General features: G+C 41.8%; 1 protein-coding gene across 6 annotated transcripts in view; it reads left to right on the top strand.

Moving 5' to 3' along the window:
* MITF (melanocyte inducing transcription factor) overlaps positions 1–25,664 on the top strand; it is a 99,749-nt gene that overhangs the window by 52,021 nt on the left and 22,064 nt on the right. For all 6 annotated transcript variants that reach the window (XM_062501073.1, XM_062501071.1, XM_062501070.1 and 3 more), the window contains exon 2: positions 3,334–3,580. In XM_062501073.1, the coding sequence (XP_062357057.1) occupies positions 3,334–3,580 (247 nt within the window). The remainder of the gene's footprint in view (positions 1–3,333; positions 3,581–25,664) is intronic.

Genomic DNA, 25,664 nt, shown 5'->3' with positions numbered 1-25,664 from the left:
TTTAATCATGTGTCAATTAAAAGGATGAGTCGGTTTCATTTATTGCAATTAGATGGTTTCCATAAACTGTTTGCAGGAAGTATCTGAATTGCATTGTGTATTAGCTGTGTGTGGGCTCTGCTCCTGGCTCCACATAATCTGGGGGTGAATCAGTGCGTGTAGGGGAGTTTTGGATCCACGTGTCCACTCTGGATTGTTCTGTGGTACATGGCACCACGCTTGATCACAGGAGATCTGCCTGTGCACCAGCATGTAAAGGTCAAGAAGCTTTAAAAATAACGATTTTTCAAAACTCTCTGGATTAAGCTTTTGAAATAACAAGTTTTTAATTGCTTCTTTAGTTGGAAAAATGAGTTTCTGGCAACCCTCCTGTTTGCTCTGCGGAGGTACATGGTCATGAAACCCAAACCATCTTCTGTTTCTTCTATCCTGTGCTTGAGGAGATGAGCAGACATGATGTAGAAGGGAAGCTGGATGGGAGAATGACCTGTGTGATGCATGGGACTTAGAGGACAAGACACCAAAGTTTCAAAGTATTTTCCATGTTTGATCAGTGCCACTCATGGCAGGTGGAAGGAATGCTGGCGTGGGGAGACCATCATGCACACAGGAGGAGCTTTATCTCAGCTGGGAATAAATAACAGGAAATCTGTCCATGTTCCCTCCCAGTGCTTGTGACAGAAGCATCTGGGTAGGCAGGCAGGTGTTGTGCAGTAGCTTTTATACCAGAATAAGCTTTATTTGAACTCACCTTCACTGATGGTGTGATGGTTGGGTGCCCATCTCCATTTCCCAGTTAACAATGGGTAGGATAAGAGGAGATGGCCTCAAGTTGTGCCAGAGGAAGTTTAGATTGAACATGAGGAAGGATTTCTTCACTGAAAGAGCTGTCAAGCACTGGAACAGCCTGTCAGGGAGATGGCTGAGTCACCATTGCTGGAGGCATTTAAAAGACACGTAGATGTGGCACATGGGGACATGGTCTAGTGGTGGGCTTGGCAGTGCTGGGTTACCTGATGATCCTGGAGATCTCTTCCAACCTGAACAATTCTGTGCTTCTGTGGCAGTAGCTGCAGTCTGGCAGCACGTGGCTGTCCATGTTCTCTGCATTCAGGGCTCATCTGCTTCTTTGCCATGTAAAATACTGAGCAGAATTGCAGAAGAAATAAAGCCTGGGAGCATCTTTGCCCTTTGGGGAAGAATTTGGCAGAACAGCATTTTCTGGGACTGTCCTCTCATTAAAAGACACAAGCTTTTGTTTACAATTTTTGATCAACAGTAGAGACATGAATCACCTGCAGGAAGCTGGAAGGACACTTGGAGCAAGTAGGCAAAATAATTGTGAGCGAGATGAGGTTCCTGGCAGGAGCCGTTTGAAACGCTGTGGTAATAATTTCTCCTTCCTGCTCCCTCTCTTCCCCCGACATTTTTGTATATGGGAAGCTTCTTCTGAGATGGTTTCCAGCACACTTGGTTTTGGTAGGCGGAGAAACAATTCAAAATGAAAGAAGGTGGGAGGAACTGCTGGGTTACCAGTTTTGCAATATTGGTTATCTGTAAAAATTGCCCGTGGCACACAAATGAGAATGCTGACAAGTGTGGTACAAAATTGGCCTTTTTCCAGCATGAGGAGAATGAATCCTTCCCTGAAAGCAGCATTTGGGTGCCTTTTTTTTTCCTAATGTGTTCCAGTGGTCTCCAAGGTGGGATGCACAGTGTTATTGATGAGCAGAAGGAAAATATGAGTACTTCAGTAATACATGAAGTACTATATAGTTCATAAGTAAATAAGTAAACATTTTGGGAGTGCATGTTCAGACATTCCTGGTAGGAATGTATAGTCAAAACAATTGGGAGACCACTGATCTATAGCTGTCCTGGTCATGGAAATAAAACATCTCTTCAGTTTGGAAATGTGAAAGTGGTTCAGATGTGCAGCCAGAAAACAAGCTGCTGGATTTAGATGTGAGAACGCTTCACCCTTAATTGAAAAGGGAGTGTTTTTTACAAGTATCACAGTCAATGACTTGTCTTGAGCAGCTAATTAGTACGATTATTCTGCAGCTGCATTAGTTTCACCACAAAGGTTTTCTCTTGTTTTATTAAAAGGATCAGTGTCTTTGTGAATGTTTCAACCTGACAGGTCTTAAATAGCAAGATGGTCCCCTGCCTCCCTGCCCCCAGAATGTGTGCTCTGGAAGAGCAGAGTTTGATCTCTTGGGGCAGTAAGTGTGGGTTCTCCTTGTTGGTTTTTTTTTTTTTTTTTTTTTTTTTTTTTTGTTTGTTTGTTTCTGCCCTGAACCGTGCTCAACATCTGTCCTAAACAAAGCCAGAAAACTTCCAGCAGTGCTGGCTCTGGCTGTCTGAGCACAGGCAGTGCTTGGTGCCTGCAGCTTCTGAGCAAGACCTGGAAGGGATGCTGGCTCCCAGACTCAAGTGTCCTGCCAGCATCCCACAGGTATCGACACTGGAGCCAGAGGTGGGGGTTTCAAGAGCAGCTTCCTCCTAGAGCCAGGAGGGTTACTGCTGGCTTAACAAAGCATAGCCCATGGATTTTGGTTCTGTGGGCTAAGAAAATGATGAGTTGCTCCAGAAAGTGTAGCCCATGACAAAACTTGTAGCCCATGACAAAATCCCGTGGTCTATCTCATGCTATGCTTGCCAGTGGCTTAGAAATATCTCTTAGGTGTAAAGCTGTGCTGTGTGCTACCATGGGCCAACCTGTTGCTCTTTGTGAGGTATGACAGGAATAAAGCTGTTACTGTTGTTTATTTTACCTGGTTTTGTCTGATGGTGCTCAGAAGATGCTGGTAGGCCTGGGGTGGGAGTTGGGTTTTTTGTAGAGTTCTGTTTTCTAACTCTGGAAAGTCACTGCCAGCATATCCAACCCTAAGGACTAAGGTAGGAAATAAGTGAAGTGTGTTTTCATGGGAGAGGTAGATTTACTTTACTTTGAGCTAGATCACTGGACTGGAGTATTATCCATACCAATCCTTAGACTTGCTTCATCTCTCTATTATTTTTTTTTCTGGAAAAAAAAAAATAATATACGTGCCTACTACTGTCTATAAAAGCGTTTGTTTTTCTCGTGGGTGGTAGCTGTAAAATTTGAAAGAGCAAATGGCTCTTTACAGCTGGATGTTGGCGTTTGGGGCATGGTTTGGCTGCAGTCAAGTTAAGGCAGCCTAACGTGGCCGCCAAGTACCTGAAGTAGGTCGGCTCCGAATTCCCCTCGGCACCCCACGTCCCCCTGTAACTCCACCAGCTCTGGCCACCGGAGCCCCCATCCCGCTTCGTGGAAGCTGAGCTGTCTTTTCTCTGGTCTTCCCACAGCAATTCCGAGCATCCTGGCGCTTCCAAGCCTCCCTTAAGCTCCTCCAGCATGACCTCACGAATCCTGCTCCGACAGCAGCTCATGCGTGAGCAGATGCAGGAGCAGGAGCGTCGGGAGCAGCAGCAGAAGCAGCAGGCAGCCCAGTTCATGCAGCAGCGAGTGCCCGTGAGCCAGACACCTGCCATCAACGTCAGCGTCCCCACCAGCCTGCCCCCCGCCACCCAGGTGCCCATGGAGGTCCTCAAGGTACGCACCTTTCTGCTCAGGAACGCCTCAAAACTCGCTTTATTTAACAGGGACCTGGTTCTAGGCATGTTCGGCGGCCAGGTTTTGCAAATAAGCTGTGCTCTGGCTTAGTTTGCAGCTTGTTTCGTTGGCCTGGTAGCGGAGAATGGAAGAACTTTTTTTAAAAAAAGTTTGTGTTACTTTTGTTTTCTTTCACCTTTGAGATCTCCAGAGGGAGGTTTTGTGACAAAAGTAAGTTTCCCGTCGGTTTCCCTTTGGAAAACGCTTCTCCATTTTTCTTGTACTTAATTACTTTGAATGCGAAGATATTATTAGTAGAAAACAAATCAATGTTTTGGTTTTTAAAGGAAAACAGTGAAGTAGTTTCGTAAGATGGAGTCAAAATTCTTTACAAAAGGGCTTCTCAGAAAGCCTTAATCTGAAATATGGGTGAGTTTCCAGCTACTTGCAATGAGTCTTTGTAATCCTTTTTTTGTTTAAATGACTTGTTTGCTATTAGTAGCTCTGGATTCCTTGTCCCACTGGAAACTGTGGGAGCTTGTTAGTGTCCCTCTGTCAAAGGGGATGTAGCTTGCTAATTACTCAGGGAAAAATGTGAACAGCTATAAGAAAAGAGATAATTTCACACACTGCTTAAATTCAAATAGGCTGAAGCACGGAGAAATGTGTGAGTAAAACAGTGTCAAATGTTTTGGAGACGTTTGCTGACATATTTAATGAAAATAAGATTTTCACCAGTTCTGCAGAGTTTCCTCTGCATTATTGCTGGATCTCTTTATTACAGTTTGTTGTTTAGTCAGTGAGCATATTCTTACCACATAAGTTAGTTGAGCTTGGTGACAAAGTGCTCATGTTTTGCTTGTTGCTGTTGTATGGCAATGATAAGCAGTCAGAAATTCAGTTTTAAAATAGACTTGCCAGCTCAGGATTTCGAGGTGGTCTGTGTGACAGGTTTATGGGGAGAATAAAGGGTAATTTTATTTATTGAATCTTCATTATGGTGTTGTGTTATCAACGCTAAAGCTAACACTGATAAGGGATAGTAGAGTCGTAGTCCTGTATGTGATCCAAGAGCAAAAAGGCAGCAGTTGAATTTTGCATTCTCTCTCTCTATACGCACACATTTCCATTACAAATTAAATATAATACTCTTTGAGCACGTGAGCATATGTCTGCAGTAAGGAGTCTGAAATTGTCTGAGAAGAATTGTTTTGTCTAATGTTTGTGTATTACTCACAATGTTTGTGTATAACAATTTCTTCAACTTGCTTCCAGGTTATGGCTGTAGTTATAATTCAGATCCAGCAGATGTGTAGGTGCTATGAAATAGGTTTTTATTTTGTAATGCACCTAGCTAAATAAGCATATATTACATTTTTTGTGTCCTTTCATCCTGATCTGTTGCAACATGAGTTTTAGGGTATTTTTAATTTTAAAGTACTGTGAAAACCTGTAGGGAAGTGTTTACTTTTTGATGATGTTTTACTGATAAGGAAGGTGTGCAGCATCTTGAAGAAGCATTAGAGGTTGTCATTATTGTTCATTTTGCAAATGCCTCTTTCTATGGGAGAGGAGGGAAGGCAGCCCTTGGTTTCTGAGCATAAACGAACTTCAGAAATCTCTGCAGCCAAAGGTGATGTTCAGTTATTACATGTGGGGTTCCTGGGACCTTGTCACAGGATCTGTGTGCAAAGCTGTAACCTGCTGGAGCTTTGCTAGGAAACTTCACCCAAAGGACTTGAACCTAAACCCTTGTTCCTTAGGATTCCAAAAGTGCTATTTGTCCCCCATTTCCCTCTGGTGGAGAAGGATCTCCTGCAAAGAGGTAGGACACCTCTCCTCCACTTGCTTTTAGCCCAAATAAGAGTGCATGACCCTGTAGAATAAAAAATTAATAGTCTATGTCCTTAGGCAGCTTGTAAAATAAAAGCACTTATTGGCAGCAGGTATCTTTTGACAATGGAATTCCATTTTGAAGGTGATAATTGTGGAAATAGGAGCAGCCTGCTGGACCAAAACGATGCCTGTTTTCTCATCACCTACATTTCCATAAGTAACAGTCAAAATTAGCAAAACCAGCCAGTTGTTTGGTCTCTGCCTGTGAGAGGACAGAAAAACTGATGAACAGCAGAACTGCTTTGCATAGTTCTGCTGCTTGTTTTTGGTGGAGGAAAGCAGTGGAAGATTCACCCTTTTATCCTTACTTACAACCTTACTTACAACTTAGTGGATCAGTCCTGTCAAAAAAAAAAAAAATGTACAAAATGCCAGGTTTGAAGTCATGATCTTCCTGAAAATTACCTCTGAGGCTTCAGTGAGAGTACGATTTGGCAAAAGATTAATGTAATTTTCTTTGTGATTTTTTTTTTGGGGGGGGGGGGGGTGGGTGTTTTGGGAGTTTTTTCTTGTTTTGTTTCTTCTTTTTCCAAATAGGACATTTGGCTCAAAAGCTGAGATTAACAATAACTCAGGATCTTCCTGGTGCCAGTGTGCTGACAGCCAGCTCTGGCTGCAGTGACATCATTTTCCTGCAGCTGCTTTTTACACTTCAGTTGTTTTTTAGCTGTAGACAAATTTTCCGTATGAGCTGTACAGAAGTTTTAATAGATAAATAGGGAACTAAGCTGCTAACTTTATTATCCAGATGGTCTGGATTTAGTGACCTTAAAGAATGAAATAGACAAAAAGGGGATTTTTGCACTTTCATAAATGTTAACCTGCAAGGTAACTTTGTTTAAAAGTGATCTTTTTCAGTGTTACTCACAAACAAGACCAAAACTAGCAGCTGGTTTTGTTTTTGTTTGTATTTGTTTGTTTGTTTTGGTACTTTGCAACAAAAAATCCCACTCTAAGCCTGTTGAATTTGTCAGTGTTTAGTGGTTTTAATTATGTTGTGTGACTTGCCCTTTCACCCATATCTCACAGTGTGAGAAGGAGAATAATACTTGCATATCTGAGGATGGTTATTCGGAGTGACTGGTTTAAAAAGAAGCCAGAGGTATTAATGAGCTTGGATTTTATATTTGTTTTCAAGATGTCCACTTAGAAACAATACAGAAAGAGAAATATGTACTAATCTATGTCACGTTGCATAGGCATCTCCAAATTGCATAACATAGTATGCTCAAGGCCATGTGAATAAATGGGATTTCATTTTCTTGAGTAATGACTTTTCATTGCATCACTCCTCTGCCAAGTAATGTAGCCTGGCAAGGTAGGAGATGACCTGCTGGAATTCAAATTTTGCTTTGCGCTGCCTAATTAAGAGATGGACTGGGAGTAGGTTTGATGCTTTTGGAACTGTATCTCTTCAGCTCTAACAGCAAATGGAAGAGTTGTTACAGCTTGTGGTGACTGCTCCTTTACTACCAAGCAATTATCGGGACTCTTACTGAGTGAGTGGTCTCCAGAATTCTGGCAGCAGCAGGGTAACTCCCTGCCTTTATGATGCCTTGAGATACCCTGGCCTCATCCATAGGATAGTTTCTAGTCCTCTGTGTCAATCCAGGTAGCTGGTTTTAGAATTTCATTGTTCAGCAGACAGAAACACTGACTTAATGGCCAGAGTTTTACATGATATCCCTCTGGCATCTTCACCAAAGCTGCACTGTAGCAGTCTGGGTTTGGAGCTCACCACCATCTACTTGCTTTTAAGATACAAAACAGGAAAAGGGGTTTCCTTTGTCTAAAATATCTAAAAGATCCAGGAGTAAAAAACCAAGGAATAATTCTACAGGCTGAAATGACCAGTCATCAGGCTTTATTCCCACAAGAAAGACTGCAGGATCCTCTGCTTGTTTTTTGGGTTAGTCTTTGAGAAGTTCTGCTCCAAGAAGTAGAACCAACATGTTGATTAAGGCTTTCCTTTGAGGATTTCTCTCTTTTGTTTCTTTATGATAAGTCCACTTGTCTCATGTACAGAATTGACAGCAATCCTGAAGGTGAACTGCAGAAATCCAGAGGAGTAAGGACTCATCTGTCTGCTTGTGTAGAGACATACCAAAACTGAATTGTAGCTGTGCTGTGTAACTTGTATTTCTTTGCCTGATTTCTGGATCAGACTTACTGTATAGAATAAGTATGACACAATCCTCTAAATCCTTTGAACCTGCCTGCCCAAAAGACAATGTGGCATTGCAGGAACTGTGCCTGGCGTGTGTCCTCCATGGGAGAAGCACCACAGGAGCATCCTCAGGAGGCAGCAGAGGAGGCTCAGGGCCAGCACCGGCCCACAGAATTGCAAATCAGTTCCACTGAAAATATTACCAGTTCTTACAGGATTGAAAACATCACTGGTGGGCAGCTGACACCCAGCCCTCTGCATGTCTCACTAAGCAGATGGAAGGTGGAAAATTAAGGGTGAACATTTCCTCCCTCTGTCCCTCCGTGTTACTTGTTGGCATTTCTCACTTGGTGTGTGGATGTGACACTTGCTGTCATGTTTCTGATGTGCTGCACCAGGTCACGGGTTGATGGAACCTAAGCTGTGGCTCCCTGCTTCATCCCTGTGGATGAAAATGCTCCCAGGGGTGAGGTTGCTGCACATCCCCTTCCCTCTGAGTGTTGTCACACCAAATGCACAGCCAAGACAGAAATCTGCTGGGCTTCTTGTACCTTTTCCTCCTCCTTTGTCTTCCATTTGGGTTGGAAGAATGTAACTTTTCTTTGGCATAGATGGGAGATGCTTTGATACTACTGCCAAGAGCAGCCTGGAGGGCTGCAGTGGGAACCTGCAGTGGTACAGATAGCTTTGGAACACTGCATAAATGTTTTGCATGTAATAAGGTAAAAGCAGGTCTCCTCACCAGCAGATAATGTAGCAGGTTCATTTCAATCCCCTTTTAGCTTGTTTTTTGGAGAATAAGAAGACAGTTCCTTGCTCTGGGGGATCTGGAGAAGGTGGTCCTGCTTTGGGGATCTACATGTTGAGGTCTCTGCTTTCTGGACAGAAATCTCTGCTTGTGCATATACTGCCAGCCTTTGCTAGGGCAGTTCACCCCAAAATATATACATGTATGTTTCATATATATGTAAATAAAACATATGTATGGAAGCATAGGCCACAAGCCCATTTTTAATGTTTGTTATTATGGCATTTTAATGGTCTATTTTCATACAACAATGCTTATTATATGCTAAATATTTAAAAATTTGTCTGCCACTAAAGCCCTCGCTTTGGATTCCCCCTGCTACACTGCCTGGGTTTGTGTCTTCATGGTAGATGTTAATTGCTCTTTTGTTGCCAGAATTTCATCATGGCCTTTCTTTATTCTGCTAAGCAAGGTGAAACCTTTTCACAGCCTAGAGCCAGATACTGTGTACTGGATTCCCATTATTGCTTTTTTATTCCAGCATCCTTGCCCACCTCATGGCAGTGCTGTGGGCTGATCACTGCTGATACCAGAGTAGGTGTGGTTGTCTTTTACTCAGTGCCATCCTATTGCTTTAGTTTGTGCTCATCTTTCCCCATTCCCACTTTTTGTGAGTGGACAGGAGTGTAGGCACCAGGCTTGCCTCTCTCCTTCACCCTCATGTCCTTATTCATTCAGACTTCAAATGTGCCACCACAAACCTGTATTTCTTCATTTTTGAAATGCCAAGGATTTCTTCCATTTCATATTAATGACGGTTGGACATATATCAAAAAAATACCTCCTATTCTTTTTCCAGCGTGCTTATTCCAGAGAGTGACCTGTGGGAGCTCTGCCTGGCAGGGAAGGCTTGGCAGCTGGCAGTAGTGTTCTTTTATAGTGTAATAATTACCGTAAGACTTCATTGTGTAGAGGACTTATCTCACAGTTCTGAAGAACAGGAACAATGGGATGGCAAGATAAATGTGTGGTAGTGCCTGCCCCAGCAAATGTGTGTTTGTGGACATGCTTATCTGAAAGTTAATTTAATCTCACCTGACAATGGTAGATAGTAGTGTGTGCTGGTGTTTTAGGTAAGTGTCGTGTGTATTTGCAGTCAAGAACTTAGACAAGTGATTTGCCAGACTGAGTCTTGGTGAGCTGCAGATAAAACATTTAAACTAAGGTTACTTAACACTTGGTGACATACCTTAAGCCATCAGCAAATTCTTCATAAAGAAGAACTTGCATTTAACTACAGAAGCACTAAAGTCTGCCTTGTCTCTTCAGCCTTCATGTAAGTAAAAATGTCTCTCATGCCTTAAATCTTTTGCTTCCTCAGTGGGTTGAAAGCCATTTTAAAACGAGCACTGGTGCTTGAGGTCTGCATCAGTAATAGAGGTAAAATATAAACTCTTGCTTAACCTAGGGTATTAGACGTTTAAAATGCATGGAATTCGAGGGGGCAGCATACTTCTGTGTACAGGTATCTGATGGTTGACTGCTAGTGCAAAACGCTGCTCTCCCCCTTGGTCCCAAATGTCCTTTTCCTATGCATGCAAACGTGTGTTGCTTGGCTCTTGAGAGAAATGGTTGTTGCTGATGAAGATGTCTGATCTTTCCATCTTGTTTCTTCAGCTGTGGTCACTGTGACACAAAAATGCAGCCCCCAAAGTTGTGAGATAAACTGTGCTGCTGCTGGATTGTGCTGCTGGGGGTGATAGGATTTATTGGGAAAATGATGTGAGCAGAGTGGGAAAATAGCTGAGAAACCTGTCACAGAGCTCTTGCCATTGCAAGTTTACAGTAGTTACCTGCAAGTACGAAATAACATACTTGGCACAGAAGAAATCAAGATACACTCAGACGAAATGGTACAGATACCTGTAGGTCCAAGCTCTGATTGTTCCTTGGAAATCCTTGCTAGTTTATATATCCTTGTTGGTGGTCTTGAGGATTTGCTGTCTTCCCATTGGCAAGGTAACATCCACAAAATTAAGAGGAGCTTGCTAAGTTTGGTCTGTTACAGCTTCAAAGCACTCCCCTTTTTTTATGGTCCAGACATATTATCTGCTGGCTGAGTTACCAGACCTTGAGAAAATGGTGGTTCACCACGTGTCAGTGGCTGTTTTGGACCCACAGAAGATGAGTTAATCTTGTGCAGATTAAGATTTGTAGGTGCCCATAGTTGTGGGTATTAAGAGCACTGATGAGGCTCCACAGCCCCCAGCTAACAGGTTTTAGCAGCTTGTACCAAGCCCTTTGTCAGGCAACATGAATTTAATAACTACCTTACTCTGGAGCCAAGGCTGTAAGAAGAGGGTGAGTGCTGGTCACTGTAGTTGTGTTTGCTGAAGCCATGGCTTAATTTAGCAGAAAATAATGCCCAGAGCCACACACAGTGCTGGAAAATGCAGGGACTGGGGGCAGATGCAGGGGGGCCTCTGCTGACACCTTTGATAGGTGTTACATTTTAAATGTGAAAACTCAGATCTGCTTAAAGTAATCTTTGGGTATTAGGTATACTCACAAATATTTCAGTTCTTCAGCTGGTTTGGCAGCATTATTCTCTGAGATGCTGAACCTATGTAGTGAATGAATTCAAAGTGACAAGCTGGAGGCATTCCTGCCATTCAAGAGAGGCTTAAGGAATTTCTTATTGGCTAAATTACAAATATGTAGCATTTTGCCCAGCACTGCATGGCAATTTCAACCTGCCTGACCGTGACAAGATTAGCACTTTTCCTCCCCCTCCCCAGCAGTAATTTTTTTTTTTTTAAAAATTAGATTAAGAAGTACCAGGCAGAGATGCAAAAGCTTGAAAGAGTGAAAACCAGCCTTACCTTGAATGATTCTGTCTGTCATTGGATTGGTTCCTTAATTAGCCCCATGTCCTTTAACCTCTTGAGAAATAAGTAAGGGATAAATTTGGGGATAAAGACAAAGACGCCTGGAGATTTACCACACACCGCTAGGTAATTCATCAAGGAATGTTGGTAATTAGCCCTGCCTCTTTCCTTTCTGGCTCATTTAATAAAACTGGTTGATTTAAAATAATGCCTGCTGGTTCATTATCAACTACTTTAAGAGCCAAGTTATGAACTTGAAACAAAACCCAGTATTGTGTTGTCTGCAAAGGATCTGGCAAGTGCATTTTGTTTTGTATTTTATAAAAAGAAATTGCTCTGTCTGGTCATCCGTCTCCCCAACTTGATAATTAAATATTACTTTGTTTGGATTACCATTTGGCTTTTTGGGTGTATTTATTGCTGGTGTCTACTGCTGAGAGGCAGAGAAGAGGGAAAAAAATCTGAGATCTTGAAGAGGTACATGTCAGATTGTGTTAAGAAAGCATGGCCTGATGGAATTCAGCTGAATAAGGCCTTTACAATAGTAGTAGTTGTCCAGTTGAGGAAATGGGCAACTGTTTTAACCCTTTATCTCTCAGAAGTGAGTGCCAGCCAGCGAGTGCCTTGTTCTTTGAGCAAAATGATCCATTTTATTAACTAAACTCTTTAGTGCTTGAAAATTTTCCCTAAGTTGAGGACAGAACTCCTCTAGTTTGTATTTGCTTAGGAAACCATGCACCAGGCTCTCTTTCTCTTTATAGATGGGAATAGCATTACCTGGAAATTAAATGAGGGTCAGGCTAGCACTGGATGAACATTGCTGCCTTTGCACTGTCTGGGAGAGTATCTCAGTGTCCACTTTGAGTTTGTTACAGCAACACTTGCTGCCCAGTAGGTCTGGTTGGGTCAGTCTGCCTGAATTAAAGAATGAACTTACTTTAAGTAAGTTTAATAATTAATGTCAGTCTTAGGTTGCAACACTTCTGAAAGTGCTGCGGGCTAGAGGAAAGCAGGCAGTGCTGGGCTTCTGCTGATGGAATCCTCTGTAAGACTTTCTGAACAGGGAACCTCTCAGTATCATTTGGAGCAGAATTGGATATAGTGTTTCAGTGCAAATAAGAAAACATCCTTCTGCTCATCTTCCATCCATCTCTTTTTCATCTCCTGGGGTGGTGCTTATTCTGGGGGATCTTGTGTTCCACTGGTGCTTTTGTGACCCAGCAAAAATACGTCTGCTTTTATAGGCTTGGCAGATTAGTAAATTAAAAAAGAAATTGAAATGTGATGGCCTCTGTGGAAATACAACTTTGCCAGTGATTGTTTTGTCACCAGTGATGAAAATAACTTGCTCCTGCAAATAGCTGCAGAGAGGCCTCTGGTGTGTTGGTTTAACACCTCAACCCTGCAGGTTGTTATGGAAGTTCTGCCACTGGTTGCCAATTACCTACTTGTTTATTATTTTGAGACCTGTTAATAAACTGTGATAATTTGAATTGATTTTAAACTAGGTTTGTTTATTTTTTCCAGTTTGTAAAGATGTGGAACATAAAATCAAGTACCTTTTAAAGAAACATCAAAATAACCCCCAACAAACAAAGCTCTAATAGCAGTTTTTGTAAAGTTAGAATGTCCATTCTGAATTAATAGTTTGGGTTTTACACATCATACGGTTATAACATACTGGAACACTATTTATTATGGACCTCTGTGACTTTGTGTCCTAGATTTACTGAGTATCAGTAGTGGAAGTTCCAGCGAGTTGTTTGAAAATTCTTGTGTAAGTTATACAGTGCAAACAGATTGTTTTTGAGTTGATCCCCCAACAGCAGGCACTTCCACATCAGTGTTACAATAATTAAACAGTAATTCGTGGTGCTGCACTTCTGTAATTTCTCAGCAGATGGCATTACGGTTTCCAAGACTGTATTCCTTGGGAAAGCTCTCAGCTGCCAGGGAATTCATCATTCTAGACTATTCCCTTCACTGAGGAAGGCTAATACTCAGGTGTTAATCCTGTTTTGACATGTTATTGTAATCGTGTTGTTTGGTTGTGTTATTGTATTTTATTTTCCCAGAGGTGCCTTTAAGCCATTAACCAGGTAAAATGTGATAGTTACTGCATTCAAAAACTAAAGTAGACTGCCTGTTTTAAATGAAACTGCTACTGGTGTCCAGCAGAAGTAATAAACTTTTTCAGCAGGTAAGACTAGAACATTGAAAAAGGTTAAAAGACAATGTTTTCCATTGAATATTCCCAATCCTCAAAGCTATGTAAGACACAACTGTTCTGCATTAAATTCTACCCCCTTCCTGCTTTGTGCTACAAATCCTGGATTTTGTAGAAAATGTCAGCTAGTGAAAGAAAAAAATCACTTGGAGGAGTATTTGATGCCATTGTGGAAACAGTAACAAATAGTGTGTTTCCAAATGTATGTGGCTTGCAGAGCACAGAAGGCATCAGCTGTTTTTGGGCACCCCACTTCTGTGGATCCCTGGCTTCTGATGCTGTTTTTGTTACTGAGCTGGCTGGAATCCGTGTCCTGTGTCCCAGCAGACACACTGACATCAGCAGGAACGTGTCTTGTGTGTGTAAAGAAACCAAAGTTTCAAACAGCTGGTTTTGTGTCTTGGAACAATGTGCTCCTTGTGTCTTATCTGTGTGTCCATCCTCTCCTTCTGAGTGCAGAGAGGGGCAGATCTGCTCACCAGGGAGCATCACGAGCCATTCCAGTGCCATGGATCCAGAATTCCAGCAGCAATCAGGCTCCTGAAGTCACCCTGAAATCAAAACCATTAATATGACAGGAAGCTTGTATGTTAAGCAAGGTGAATCAAAGTTTGTATTTCAGACTCCCTTCCTGAAAGTCACCCAGAAGTTCCTAGTTGAAACCATCAAAGTTTAGTTTGTTGGCTGTAATGGTTGGCTGTGAATTAAATCTTTCTGTTCTGTCAGAGGAAAATATCAACAAGCAGCTAATAGAAATTCTCTTCTTGGAAAGTACTCCCTTCCTTGAAGACATTTGAAGGCTGAGGTGTAGCAGCCTGTCTGCCTCTCTCAGGTCTTCATAAAGCTCGTGCCCTGCAGGCATCACACTAAACTTTGTCTTTAAGACTATTCTAGCTTCCATAGTCTGTGACTCCTCTGCTTGTTTTTTTCTATAGGTGGGTTTTTTTGTTTGTTTGTTTTTGTTTTTTTTCTTTTTTTTTTTTTTTTGTCTGGATTTGGGCACCCCTGGGAGTCATATTGTCAGCAAAAACTGATTCCATTTTACCAATATCAGTGATCCAAGTGCCGTTGCCCTTAACCAGCATCTCTGTCCTAACAGTACCTAAGTGATAAACCTGCTTTTGGGGAGACAGCTTGTTTTTACTGGGGGGAAGACCTGCTCTTAGTTCTGCTACAGCCTCATGTGAAGTAGGGCTTCTCTGTTAAGCAATGTTAACGTTTCAGAAACTGCTTTAAAATTAATTACAGTAGTGCTTTAAAGTTAATTTTTGTCTTGTTAAACAGAAAATTCTGAAAAGTGAGACTTCTGTTTAAAAAAAGTGGCAATCATCTATATTATCAAAAGTTACTGATTGAAAACTTGTGCATTGAGCTGTCTGAAAGCATTTTTTTCTGTAGTATTAATTTGTCTATTACACAATTCTGCTTCCTGACTGCCACCAAAACCATACTTTGCTGAAATACCTGTGTGTCAAAGAAACAGTTTGTTTAGGGAGGGAATAAAATGACCTTGAATGAGTCAGCATTTGTGTGTAGCAATCGTAAACCTTCCGTGCTCTTTGCTTTCTAAAAGGAAATGAATTCTGGACCACAGGCACCATTCATTGCAAGGCACTTAATGGGCTCCATTCACATGAAAGTTCATATATTCCTTAAGGGTTTAGCCCTGGATGGTTTGCTGTGTAAAAGGAAAAATAGTATTTAATCATACTACTTTGGCTTTTCAAAAGAATTTATCCTTTTTGTACACTGCCTTTTTGAGGGAAGAAAAGTGATTCCTTCTGCTCTGGAGTGCTGCTTATGCAATCAGTGGTCACTCTGTGCAAAGTGCCACTTCCTCCATGGGTCACTGTTCCAAATTGCTTTCTGCCTTTCCCTGCAGTGTTTGATCTAAGACATAAGGAGAAAACTTCCAGCCAGGGCTTCTGCAGGATTATCCTTCAAAACCCCTTCTCTCTGAACTTGCACCTTCCTCAAGGATATGTATTAATTCTGATTATCTGCTTTGGTTGAAGGCTGCAAGAACTGAGTTGGGTCTCGATGGTTCTGCATGATCTGAGCACAGAATCTGGATGCTCCTCCTTGGGTGCAGAGAATGAAATGTGCTGACTGCTACTGGGCCCAGGGAACAGTGACAGCTGTCAGAGGAACACAGTTCAACCTGGTGTTTTCTTCTCTGGTAGCTGCAATTCCAGAAAACGTGCCCAGATAGCTATTGCTGCCAGCTGTACATAATCAATAGGCAACTTGATGGGGTAAATCAGAAGCAGCTTTGGCTGTTACTCAGTCATGGAATCCTAGAATGATTTGCATTGGAATTTTGCATTTGCATCATCTAGTCTAACCCCACTGCCATAGAAAAGTGACTTTTTAAAAATCAGTTTAGTGGTTTTGATTGCCTGGGTTGGTGTAGTCCTGCAAACATCTGTACTGGCATCCCAGGGAGCTGCTGTGGCAGGGCAAGAACAAGCAGCTGGATATCAGCCCTGGCACCTTCTGGGGCTGACTGCCTTTAGTGTGGAGCAGCAACATGATTTTAAAGTCAATTCCCAGTTGCCCCCACGTATTACATATTAGCTTGTTTTTGCCCAGTGCTGTTGATGAGTATTAATTAAATTCCTGTCAGAGGAAATTAAATGAGGAGACCTCATGTTATCCAGCCACTCCTGGGAATTCAGTCTGTGAGAGCAAACTAGAGCTGGTCTGACACCAGTGGCTTGAGATGCATCATAACATTCTGAGCCATTCACCTGTGGGTCCCACATCTCAGACCACATTGTTGGCTGTGGTGGATGTACTGGCATATCCTCGGCTCCAGCAGATGTTAAATATTCCAAACTTTCTCTTTTCATCTGTTCAAACTTTATTTAAAATAAACTCTGCAGTGTGAGCTTATTTGTATTTTTTAAGCAATTAGATTGCTAAAAAAATTTGTTCCATCCTGTAAAGTAGTGATATACTAAAATGGGTTTATACTTGAAGTTTATAAAAGGGCAAGGGAGGTGGCGAAGTCTGAGTTAAGATTTATTTAATCCCCATGTAGTCTCTAATCATATCCCTAGCTCCAGCATCTGGTTGCCTTGAATAGTGTAATGTTCCCATACAATTTCTTGAGCAGCTATAACTTTGTGTGTGTTGTCAAATCAGTGATGTGAGGTGTGTTGTAAAATGCATGCCATGATGTTTGTATTTTTCAGTGTTAAAAGCAGATGCATGATTTTTTGCATAAATGCAACTTAAGTGAAAGATACTTTGCCTGTTCCCCCTTGTGAGCATCAAGCTGTTCCTGCAATAGCACTTCAAGGGTTACGTTAGTGCGGGTCAAGTGCGGTTTAAAATAGGATTCTTCTGAGACCAAGCCTGGAGGCCCTGAATTTCTTTCTCAAAAGACATTTTGATCTTCTGACAAACTGTTACTTCTGAATTTCTTGGTGCTTCATATTTGCAGCTAACCTTTGGAGAATTGGAATGATAACACACACTCTTCTTTGTGTTTTGTGAATGTGCCTCCCCTGGTGAGTCGGTGGCTTGTGCTTTTTTGAAGTTCAGATGAAATCATTAAAAAGAGTTTTCTGTAAGATGTTTGGAAAGGATGGAATTTTTCTAGTGTCATGTAATAAAATGTGTTTCCAGTCCTGCAGATAGAGCCCTAACCCTTACCTTTACAGGACTTCACACAGTAGAGAATCAGGAGCTTGTATTCCCATGTGAGCTGGACGTTTTGTATTTGCTCACATGCTGCAAATGCTGCTCTGATGGGTTTGTGCATATGTTGGAAAAACACCATGGCAGAATTTCAGGCTCTTTATATAACGTATTTTTCAGTCCTAAAATTTTTGTGATAAGGAACACGATTGTGCAACATGTGTTGAAGTAATAAACCTCTGAGTGCAGTTGTTTATTACAACTGCAATATAAACAGGGCTCCTGACAGCTGACTGGGGTTTTGTCAAGGATTTCATTTGTTCAGTTGATGGTCCTGCCAGTTCCCCGTCCTCTGGCCTCATCAAGGGTCATTTATATGGACAGGAGCTTCTCATTTCACAGGGTAAATAATTATTTGCCTGCCTTATGTGAAATAACATGGGGAGGAGGGTTTTCAACAGCTCATCTCGGGAAGACGTGAAGGGGCAGGTGTGGGGAAGGTTACAAAATCAGCCAAGGGGATGTATCTTATTTTTGTAGGTATAAAATAGATTGTGATGCCATTACTCCATGCATGTAAGCTTGAGATCTTAAAGGGCTGAATTGTTGGCAACCTTATTTAATAAATGAGCCCATGTTACTCTTGTTTTTTCTGGCAGCCAGATGATATCTACTGTCTGACTGTTGTGGGAGTAAGATCATGGGGTGCAGAGGTGAGGTCAGGCAGCCTGATGGCTGTCCTAAATATGTCTTTCTGTCACAGAATTATTATGGTGACATGCCTTTAGCTAAGAAATAACTAAACCACTAAATTCCATGCTGGTTTCTGGGTTTAAAACTTAACAGTGAAATAAACACATTTAATTTCTTACTCTTGTTACTTTTAATCTCTTGAGGCTGCTGTAATGTCTGCTCTGGCAGACACACTCTGATGTGTGAGTGGCACATCAGGAAAGAGGAGATGTGATGTTCCTTAGTGGAAGTGTTGGACTTCAGCACTCCACTCCCAAGGAAGAGCCACCATCATTCAAAAGTAACCCTGACAGTGTTGACTTGCAGTCTGAATCCTCTGTGTGGCAGCAGTTTGGCCAAAGTCCTCAAAAAAATCCTTGTTGTGGTATTTAGCAGAATGCTTCAGATCAGAGCCCGTTGGGTTTGCATGAAGGTGACTTGGATTATCTTACCTTAGTGAACGTGATGATCAAGCACTCTGAGGGACTAAAACTTTTTTATTATAACTCAGTAGGTTTTAATACAGTCATAAATAACAGCACAGCTCGTTGAGCAGAAGGATAAAAATCAAGGAGTTCAGTGGTAAGCCAGCTTGCATTTCCTTCATGTGAGTGAAGTCAGCGATTTATTATTATTTTAGACTGTGTCTAATGATCATATTAGTGGTGTGAATAAAACGGATGTATCTGGAGTGCTTTATTCTTCTGCTTATTCAGTCCTTCCATTTTGGGGCTGACATGAGACATCATCAGCTGTAGGCAGAGTGCTTTAGAGCCCAGCTAAGTCCTCTTAATTCCATATTAGCTGTAACATGTAGAAGCTCAGGGCATGTTAGCAGTGTAAAACTGGTCCCAACACCATCTTCATTCTCTTGCTTCTTCTGGTGGCTCTGTATGTTTGCTGTAAAGCAGATCCCTTCCAACCAGGTGTGTTCCAGGACTAGTGTCCTTTGTGCTTGTAGGCAATGTGTTGCCAAGTGCTTTGTTAAAATAAATTGTCCTGTCAGAATTATTTTCACTCATATTTTTGGCTGCTTCGTTGGAAGTTTTGGTAGGAGGACTTTCCAGTTGGTGTTGAAAGCTGTTCCAGCAAGCACTGGTTGGGTTTGGTGTATTTTTGGTTTGTATTTTCACACTGGGGCTGTGATTGGTGGCATGTTCCTGGTATGTGCTGTGTAAGTGACCTTGAGAGCAACCCAGCATGTCCTGTGGAATTATGTGAGCAGTGAATGGAGCAGTCTTTCACTTGATCTTTTCCAGACAAGTAGGTCAGAAGTGTAGATGTCTTTGGATGAGTAAGCAACAAGATGTAGAGGTTGGGCTTGATGACCTTTAAAGGTCCCTTCAACCCAAACTATTCTATGACGTCCTGCTGATGTACAGTGTGCCCCCAAAAAGAGGAGATTTCTTTTCTGTGATAACCCAAGAGTTGCATATGAGTTTACAAATGGCTTTTATTTAAGAAAGAGAAGGATACGACTGTTTCTGTGTATGGCATTTGAGTGTTTGATAGATTTTGATCTGGTGCCATCTTTACATCTCTTGTGTTTCAGTGCTGAATGTTGAAGTTTTGTAAATAAATACTTCAGTAGCCCACAGGCAATATTCTGAACATCAATTCATTCTCACAGGCTGATGCTGTGGATATGAAAGGCTTGTAAATCAGATGTCTTTCTTGCTTAGCCCCAAAATGCCAACAATTACACTCCTCAGCACTGGAAGTTATCTTGGCACAGGTGTGTGTCCATGTGCTATGTATTTGAGCAACCCTTCACAAACCTTATATTGACAGATGAACCAGGATTGAGGGTATCAGGTTTAAAGATTTATGAAAGTGACAGACTGAGTGTTTTTCCCACTGTAACACTTTTTATTTGTGATTTGGGCAAAATAGCCAATTTTAGGTTAATTTTCACCTGGGAGAATCAGTACTGCATGACACAATAAGAGATGGTCATGCAGGGCCAAAGTCAATTTACTGCATTAAAATTTTGAAGCTACTTGAAATCTATTTCTTAAAGTCTGGACAAGCAAACATCCTGTGCCATTCTGCATGTGGATAACTACATCTCTATGAAGTTGATAATAAGGAATTTTATTTAAAAGTCAGCATGTGCTGTTTCTCCTACTGTTTTAAGCTTAGCTCTGGTTGCTTTTTACCCAACATCATCTATAAAACTGGTTTCAATTTTCTCCATTATTCATTTTGTATGAAAGGTGTCATTATTTTTACCCTGTCCCATTTGCGTTCTTCTCATTTGACAAATGAGTGATGGATGAGCAACCTGAGCAAAACCAGGTGTGGAGGATGCCTCTTCTCCCTTGTGGAAACTGCATCCCCAGGGCTTCTCAGGAGCTGAGGGAAAACTCATGTTCCTCCTCTTGTATAGCAGAGTGCATGTTCTCTCAGGTTTGAGCTCCAGAAATGCACCCAGAGTCTCCAAATCCTGTACACATGTGAAGGTTGATATGATTTAAGCAGCAGTCTGACCTATCAAGGGCCTTCTGGGCAGAGGATGGGCGTTGTGCACCTCTTCCCTGCCATGAGAAATGCAGTGAAGTCATTAAAACACCCATTTTTGCTGCTGCCTTACGTTGCACTGGAGACCTGGGAGCTGCAGTTCTGTCCCTCAGGTCTAGCAGGGGTTACTGCAGGCTGGAGCAGTGCCAGGGTCAGTCACCCCTGGGAAATGTCACTGACAGTCCTGCCCAGGCTGCCAGTACGTGACTGCCACTCCGAGCTGGCCTGGCCAACGCCGTGCTTGGCAGCCCCTGAAGGAAGATAAGGTTGGACAAATTCTTTTACCCTTCTAATGTGACTATTTCAAGCCAGCAGTGATCTGTGTTAGAGTGGAATGGTAAATCTTGTGTTGGTTCTGCTTGGGCCATAGCAAGGGTGGGGGATTGTGCCTGGGTTGTGGAAGGCTTTGCAAGGGGAAGCTGGGAGAAGAGGTGTCTTCAGACCATCTGCCTGAACTGGTTTTGGGCTTTCAGGCAGCTGAAGTATCTGTAGTCCTGTGACTATGCTCCCTCTTGAATTCACATCTCTATGCCAAGTCTTGCAAGAGATTTTGGAAGCAACTTTATGTCTATCTTTGACTATTCCTGTGAGGAGGAGTCATCAGTGTCCTACTGTGAGTAGTCTCAAACTCTCGAGTGCTGATGCAAGTTCTGCTCAGCTTCCTTTTGAGAGAGAAAGGTGGCAGAAGTGGACCTAAATATGTGGTGCCTGAATTAAGCTTTTCACTGTGGTAGTACCATAACTCAAACTTGTTTGTCAGATGTAGTTGTGTGACTGCTGTGGTTGCCTATGAAGTCAAAATATTTACGCTCTGCAGCACCTGGGGTAGGTAAAAATCATTGCAAAATATTTGTGCCTGACATTTTACAGAGTCAGCTGCTTGTCTGTCCTAAAATGTTGTGGTGTTTTTTGGTATCTTTTCAGAAACTGTATATAATAAAAATTTATGGCATGTGTGTTGGGAAGTAAACAGCTGAAATGTTGGTTTCCTAACAGAAAAGTAGCAGGACTTCAAAGGACCTGACTAAAAGCCACACTTTGTAGAATGGCAACCAGCGGGCCACTAACTTGCAAATTACATCAATTCCTGTCTCCATGAGTACATTTGGCTAAACTCTCTTTAATTTCCTTAGATATCATTGTCATGTGCTTCTCTAGCTAAAGCACAGTTTTAAAATACTAATCTAGAAAGATTTTGTTCTTGTTTGCTTCATGGCTTTCCCTTGAATGAAAAGTCACATTGCGCAGAGGAATTTTTGGTGGTGGACTAAACAATCCCTGGTTGTGTAAATGATGATAATTATGTACAATGTGCCTTTTCTTTTTCATAACTTTGTGCTTGAAGATGAGTGTTGGATCCACTTACTTAGACTGCAATCATGATGCCAGATCTTAAATTACTTTCTCCTATCTGCTTTGGTTTTCAAGTTCACAGAGGGGTTTGGGGTGAATTAGGTAACCAGAGAGCTTTGTTTGCTAACTGATGTAGTTTCCTTGTGTTTGCTCTGTCCTAATGTAAAATGATGCAATCAGCTCACCATGGTTGTCATTCACCAGTCAGTACAAGTTACTTGTCATCTTTTTCTTGCTCTTGGGCTTTCTGATCATTGTTGTTCTGGCCATTTTTCCTGGGTAATGAGCTAAAAGAAAGGAGAGCAAATTAATTCTAGAAAATTTGGCATTAAGGGGAGAATGGCAGCTGGAGAAGTTACTGGAAAGGTTTATCTATTACTAAATTCACAGTGGCCCTATGGGGAATCACAACCCAATCAACTTAATTTTGATGTCATTGTAAATGTGGTGGCTGTTCCATCTGGGAGGACTGGGAAGGTCTCAGCAAGCAAGAGGAGAGAACTTCTCATGTGAAGCTACTTCAGGCCACCTATATTCGTAGGGGGGAAAATGTGATGCTGTTGTTTAATGTTTGAGTGCAGCATGTGAGAAGATGTCTTTGAGGATGAGTTAAACCATTGTCTGGCTGGCTATTTGGATTGCTCCAAGTTTCATGGTAGGAGGATACTTCCTGGTGTTGCAGTGAAATCCATGATCAATATTTAATGAAGTTAATTGAAGGGGTTTTATGGTCTGTAGGATTTTTCAGACTTAGTGAGCAGCCTGTGGTGAATATGATTAACAGAATCTTGAACCTGTACTGGAAAACTTCCGGGGAATAAATCACTTTTACTGTAAGTGGCACTAATTGATTATCTTTCTCAGATGTCATTCTCCTAATTTTTTTTTCCCTAGCGACAAAGAACAGACACTTATTCATACAGCTCCCTATTTTTATTCGAAGTCCTTGAAAATAACTTGTTCCTGCTGTTGTTGGGCTTTTGTACTTGGAAGTGATGGGTTGAAGTAACTTTAAAGGCCAGGACTAGCATGGTTAACAGGCATGGTTGTGCACTGGACACAGCTGAAGCCCTTACAGAACACATCAGTGGATGTGGTTTTATATAATTTTTCTTTGGGTACCATAATTGTTAAATGACACAGAATTTTAACCTTTCTTAAAAATCCCATGACATTTAGCTGTCTAGGCAACAAAAAGTTCTATTGAACTGAGAAAACTGACCCAAAAGTATTTTACTTGTAATTGTAAACTGTAAGTCCTAAGGCAATTTACTTGAAACAAATGGTCTTTTTAATTTAAAAAAGGAAAAAAAAAGGGGGAGTGGGGTGGGGAGAAGAGTCTTTCTCCCCCTTCGTTCACTGTCCTCTGAACATCTCTGGTATGTCCCTGCTTAAATAAAGCATTGAGTGATTCAGTTTTACTATCACAGGAAGCTTCAGGGATTTTTTTGGTGAGAAAAACCTTTTATGTGGTTTTGGGAACAGGAATATGCTCCTTCCCAGCTTGTGGGGGACAGAACAGTGGGGCAGCGTGGAGCTGCTGGCATTGTAATGGCCTTCAGTCACTTGCATGGCACCAACAGAGGATTTTGGGGCATCTTCAGCTTTGCTTTGAAGGCAGCAGTACTTGGAGATGTGTGACAAGCAAGGCGATGTGGTTTGAAGTGGTAATTGTGATGGGAAAAGCAATACTTGGTGTTCCACCTTCAAGAAATACTCTCAGCACAAGACCTGCTGGGTTTGTGCTTGCTTGCAGAGGTTACCCATTGCAGAGAAATCAAACCTGTGCAAGGACAAATTCAGGAGTGTATAAGTAACCCAGACCAACTAACTGAGCCTGCTTACCTTCATCCAGATGTACCAGTGACTCAAAGCTTGAGCCTACAGCAATTAATTGACTTCCAACTATGGTTGAACTTGATGATCTTAAAGATCTTTTCCAACCTAAATATTTTTATGATTCTATGACCTTGAAGCTTTCCTAGAAGTTGACTGGTAGTAATGCCACAGTTCATTAAATATTTTTATTCTGGTGTAAGTCCCCTGTTAGTTTTTATTGTTAGCCATTTGGTTTCTGGATTACACTGTGCAAAACACATTTGCCAAGTCATTAGGCTGCTCTGGCCTGTGCCTGCCCAAGAGTGAGCTCTCCTGGGTGCCTCTCCAGAAGGAATTTGTTCGGTCCAGCACTGTTCCAAGTTCTTGCCATCATTAGCAAGTCGTTAGTAAATTAAGTCTGAGTGATTCCCAGCAAGACTCGACAGAAGGAGCAAGTATCAGCAGTATTGTTTCAGTTGTTTGTGTTGGCTTCATGCAGAGGAACTACTTTAGCCATGTGCTTTGTGCTTAAGTACACAGCTATGCTTTGTGTTTAAACTCCTGAGCCCCCGACCACTTAACAGGAAATATTTTTACTTTTGGAAACTGAAGGAAGTGAATGGGTCTACTCACTGATGTGTGATATAATGCAGATTTTGAAGAATGTCGTCTGAAGTACACCTGAAATTCCCACTGATATGGTGTGTGTGCTCTTACAGCTAGCGAAGGCCATTGATTAAATGTTTGCTTGATTTATACCAGACCCAAGGGCTGGGAAATCTGCTCTATTTATATGGGTTATTACTGTTCTTTTGTGATGTGGAAGAAAACAGGCAGCTACTCAGATACTTGAACTGGATGTACACACTGGAATCAGCAGTCAGATTTCAGGGTGACTGAAGGTATGAGAATGCCTTTCCCCTGCTTCAGATGATCTTGTTCTCCAGGGTATTCCAAAGTGTGAGGGATGAATGCTGAGTAATCAGGGTGGCTCCATCCAACACTTTCCTAACTCAGCCTTTTAGGCCTAAGATGGGTTACACATGTCAGGTGGAATTTTTCTGTTACCTTTCTCTGTGCTTCATCTGAAGGAAAGAGATCCTGCTCAGTGTCAGCATGACAAGAGCGGATGGAGCTTGAGTGGTGGCAGAGAGACTGAGTGCAGGAGTGCCTGATGCTGGGGCTGGCCCATGGAGGCAGTGGAGATGCTGCTGAGCTGGCACTGAAGGCTCTTCTGGAACTGAACCAGTTTTGGGGCTCTGCTTCTAAGGCAGCGTTTTACTCTTGTAGCCAAATTCTTGTGTTACTATGCTGTGATAAATTTTTTTTGCTGTTTTGTCTTAGCTCATTTCTGAAGTTCTGTGGACGATAATAATAATTCTTACATTGCTTCTTGTTTGTCAATACCAAAATGCCCCCAGAACAATGTTCTACTCAATTGAGTAACAGTGCAGCAAAACTTTGGTTGAGATTTCTGGAGATAGAGGGCTGGAGATCCAGAGGACTTGGTTTCAAGTTGGTTTATTTTTCCTTTCATGTCCTCATTCAGTCACATTTCTCAGGAAGTGTATCCAAACCAGTAATTTGTAATTTGTCATCTTGCACTTTGCGTCTCATGAATTTGGACGAACAACAAGAACTATTCTTCACCCAAAATGCTAGAAGGGGCTGAGAACCAAAATTAGATCTTAAGTGAAAGCTTTTATTCACAGTTTCAAGTTCAGGGTAGTGGAATTTCATTGTAGGTTTTTTGTTTGGTTTTTTTTTTTTTTTTTTTTTGCAGCTCTTTGCTCATGAGATATTTTGTCAAAAAGGAAAAATGCTTTATGGCTTATCTACAGAGTGACTCTGGGGCACCATGGAACATTTGCCCAAGAAGGCACCTTTTGCTTGTCTTTGATGTAGAGTCTGCAGAACAGGATGCTCTAGGCCAAAGACAGATTCTCAACAAACAGCATGGAGTTCATTGGGGCAGTCCCCACCATATTTCCATGATGGAACTTGTAAGGCAGCTCAGAAGAGCAGCCAGTGACAAAACAGAGAATCAAACTCAAGTTTCTTCTGTGTAGCCAGTCAGACCTCACACAGCC

The sequence above is a fragment of the Cinclus cinclus genome, chromosome 12, assembly GCF_963662255.1.
Source record: "Cinclus cinclus chromosome 12, bCinCin1.1, whole genome shotgun sequence".
Taxonomy (NCBI): Eukaryota; Metazoa; Chordata; class Aves; order Passeriformes; family Cinclidae; genus Cinclus; species Cinclus cinclus.
Note: the sequence above shows the minus strand (reverse complement) of the source record. Positions and strands in the feature narration are given on the sequence as shown.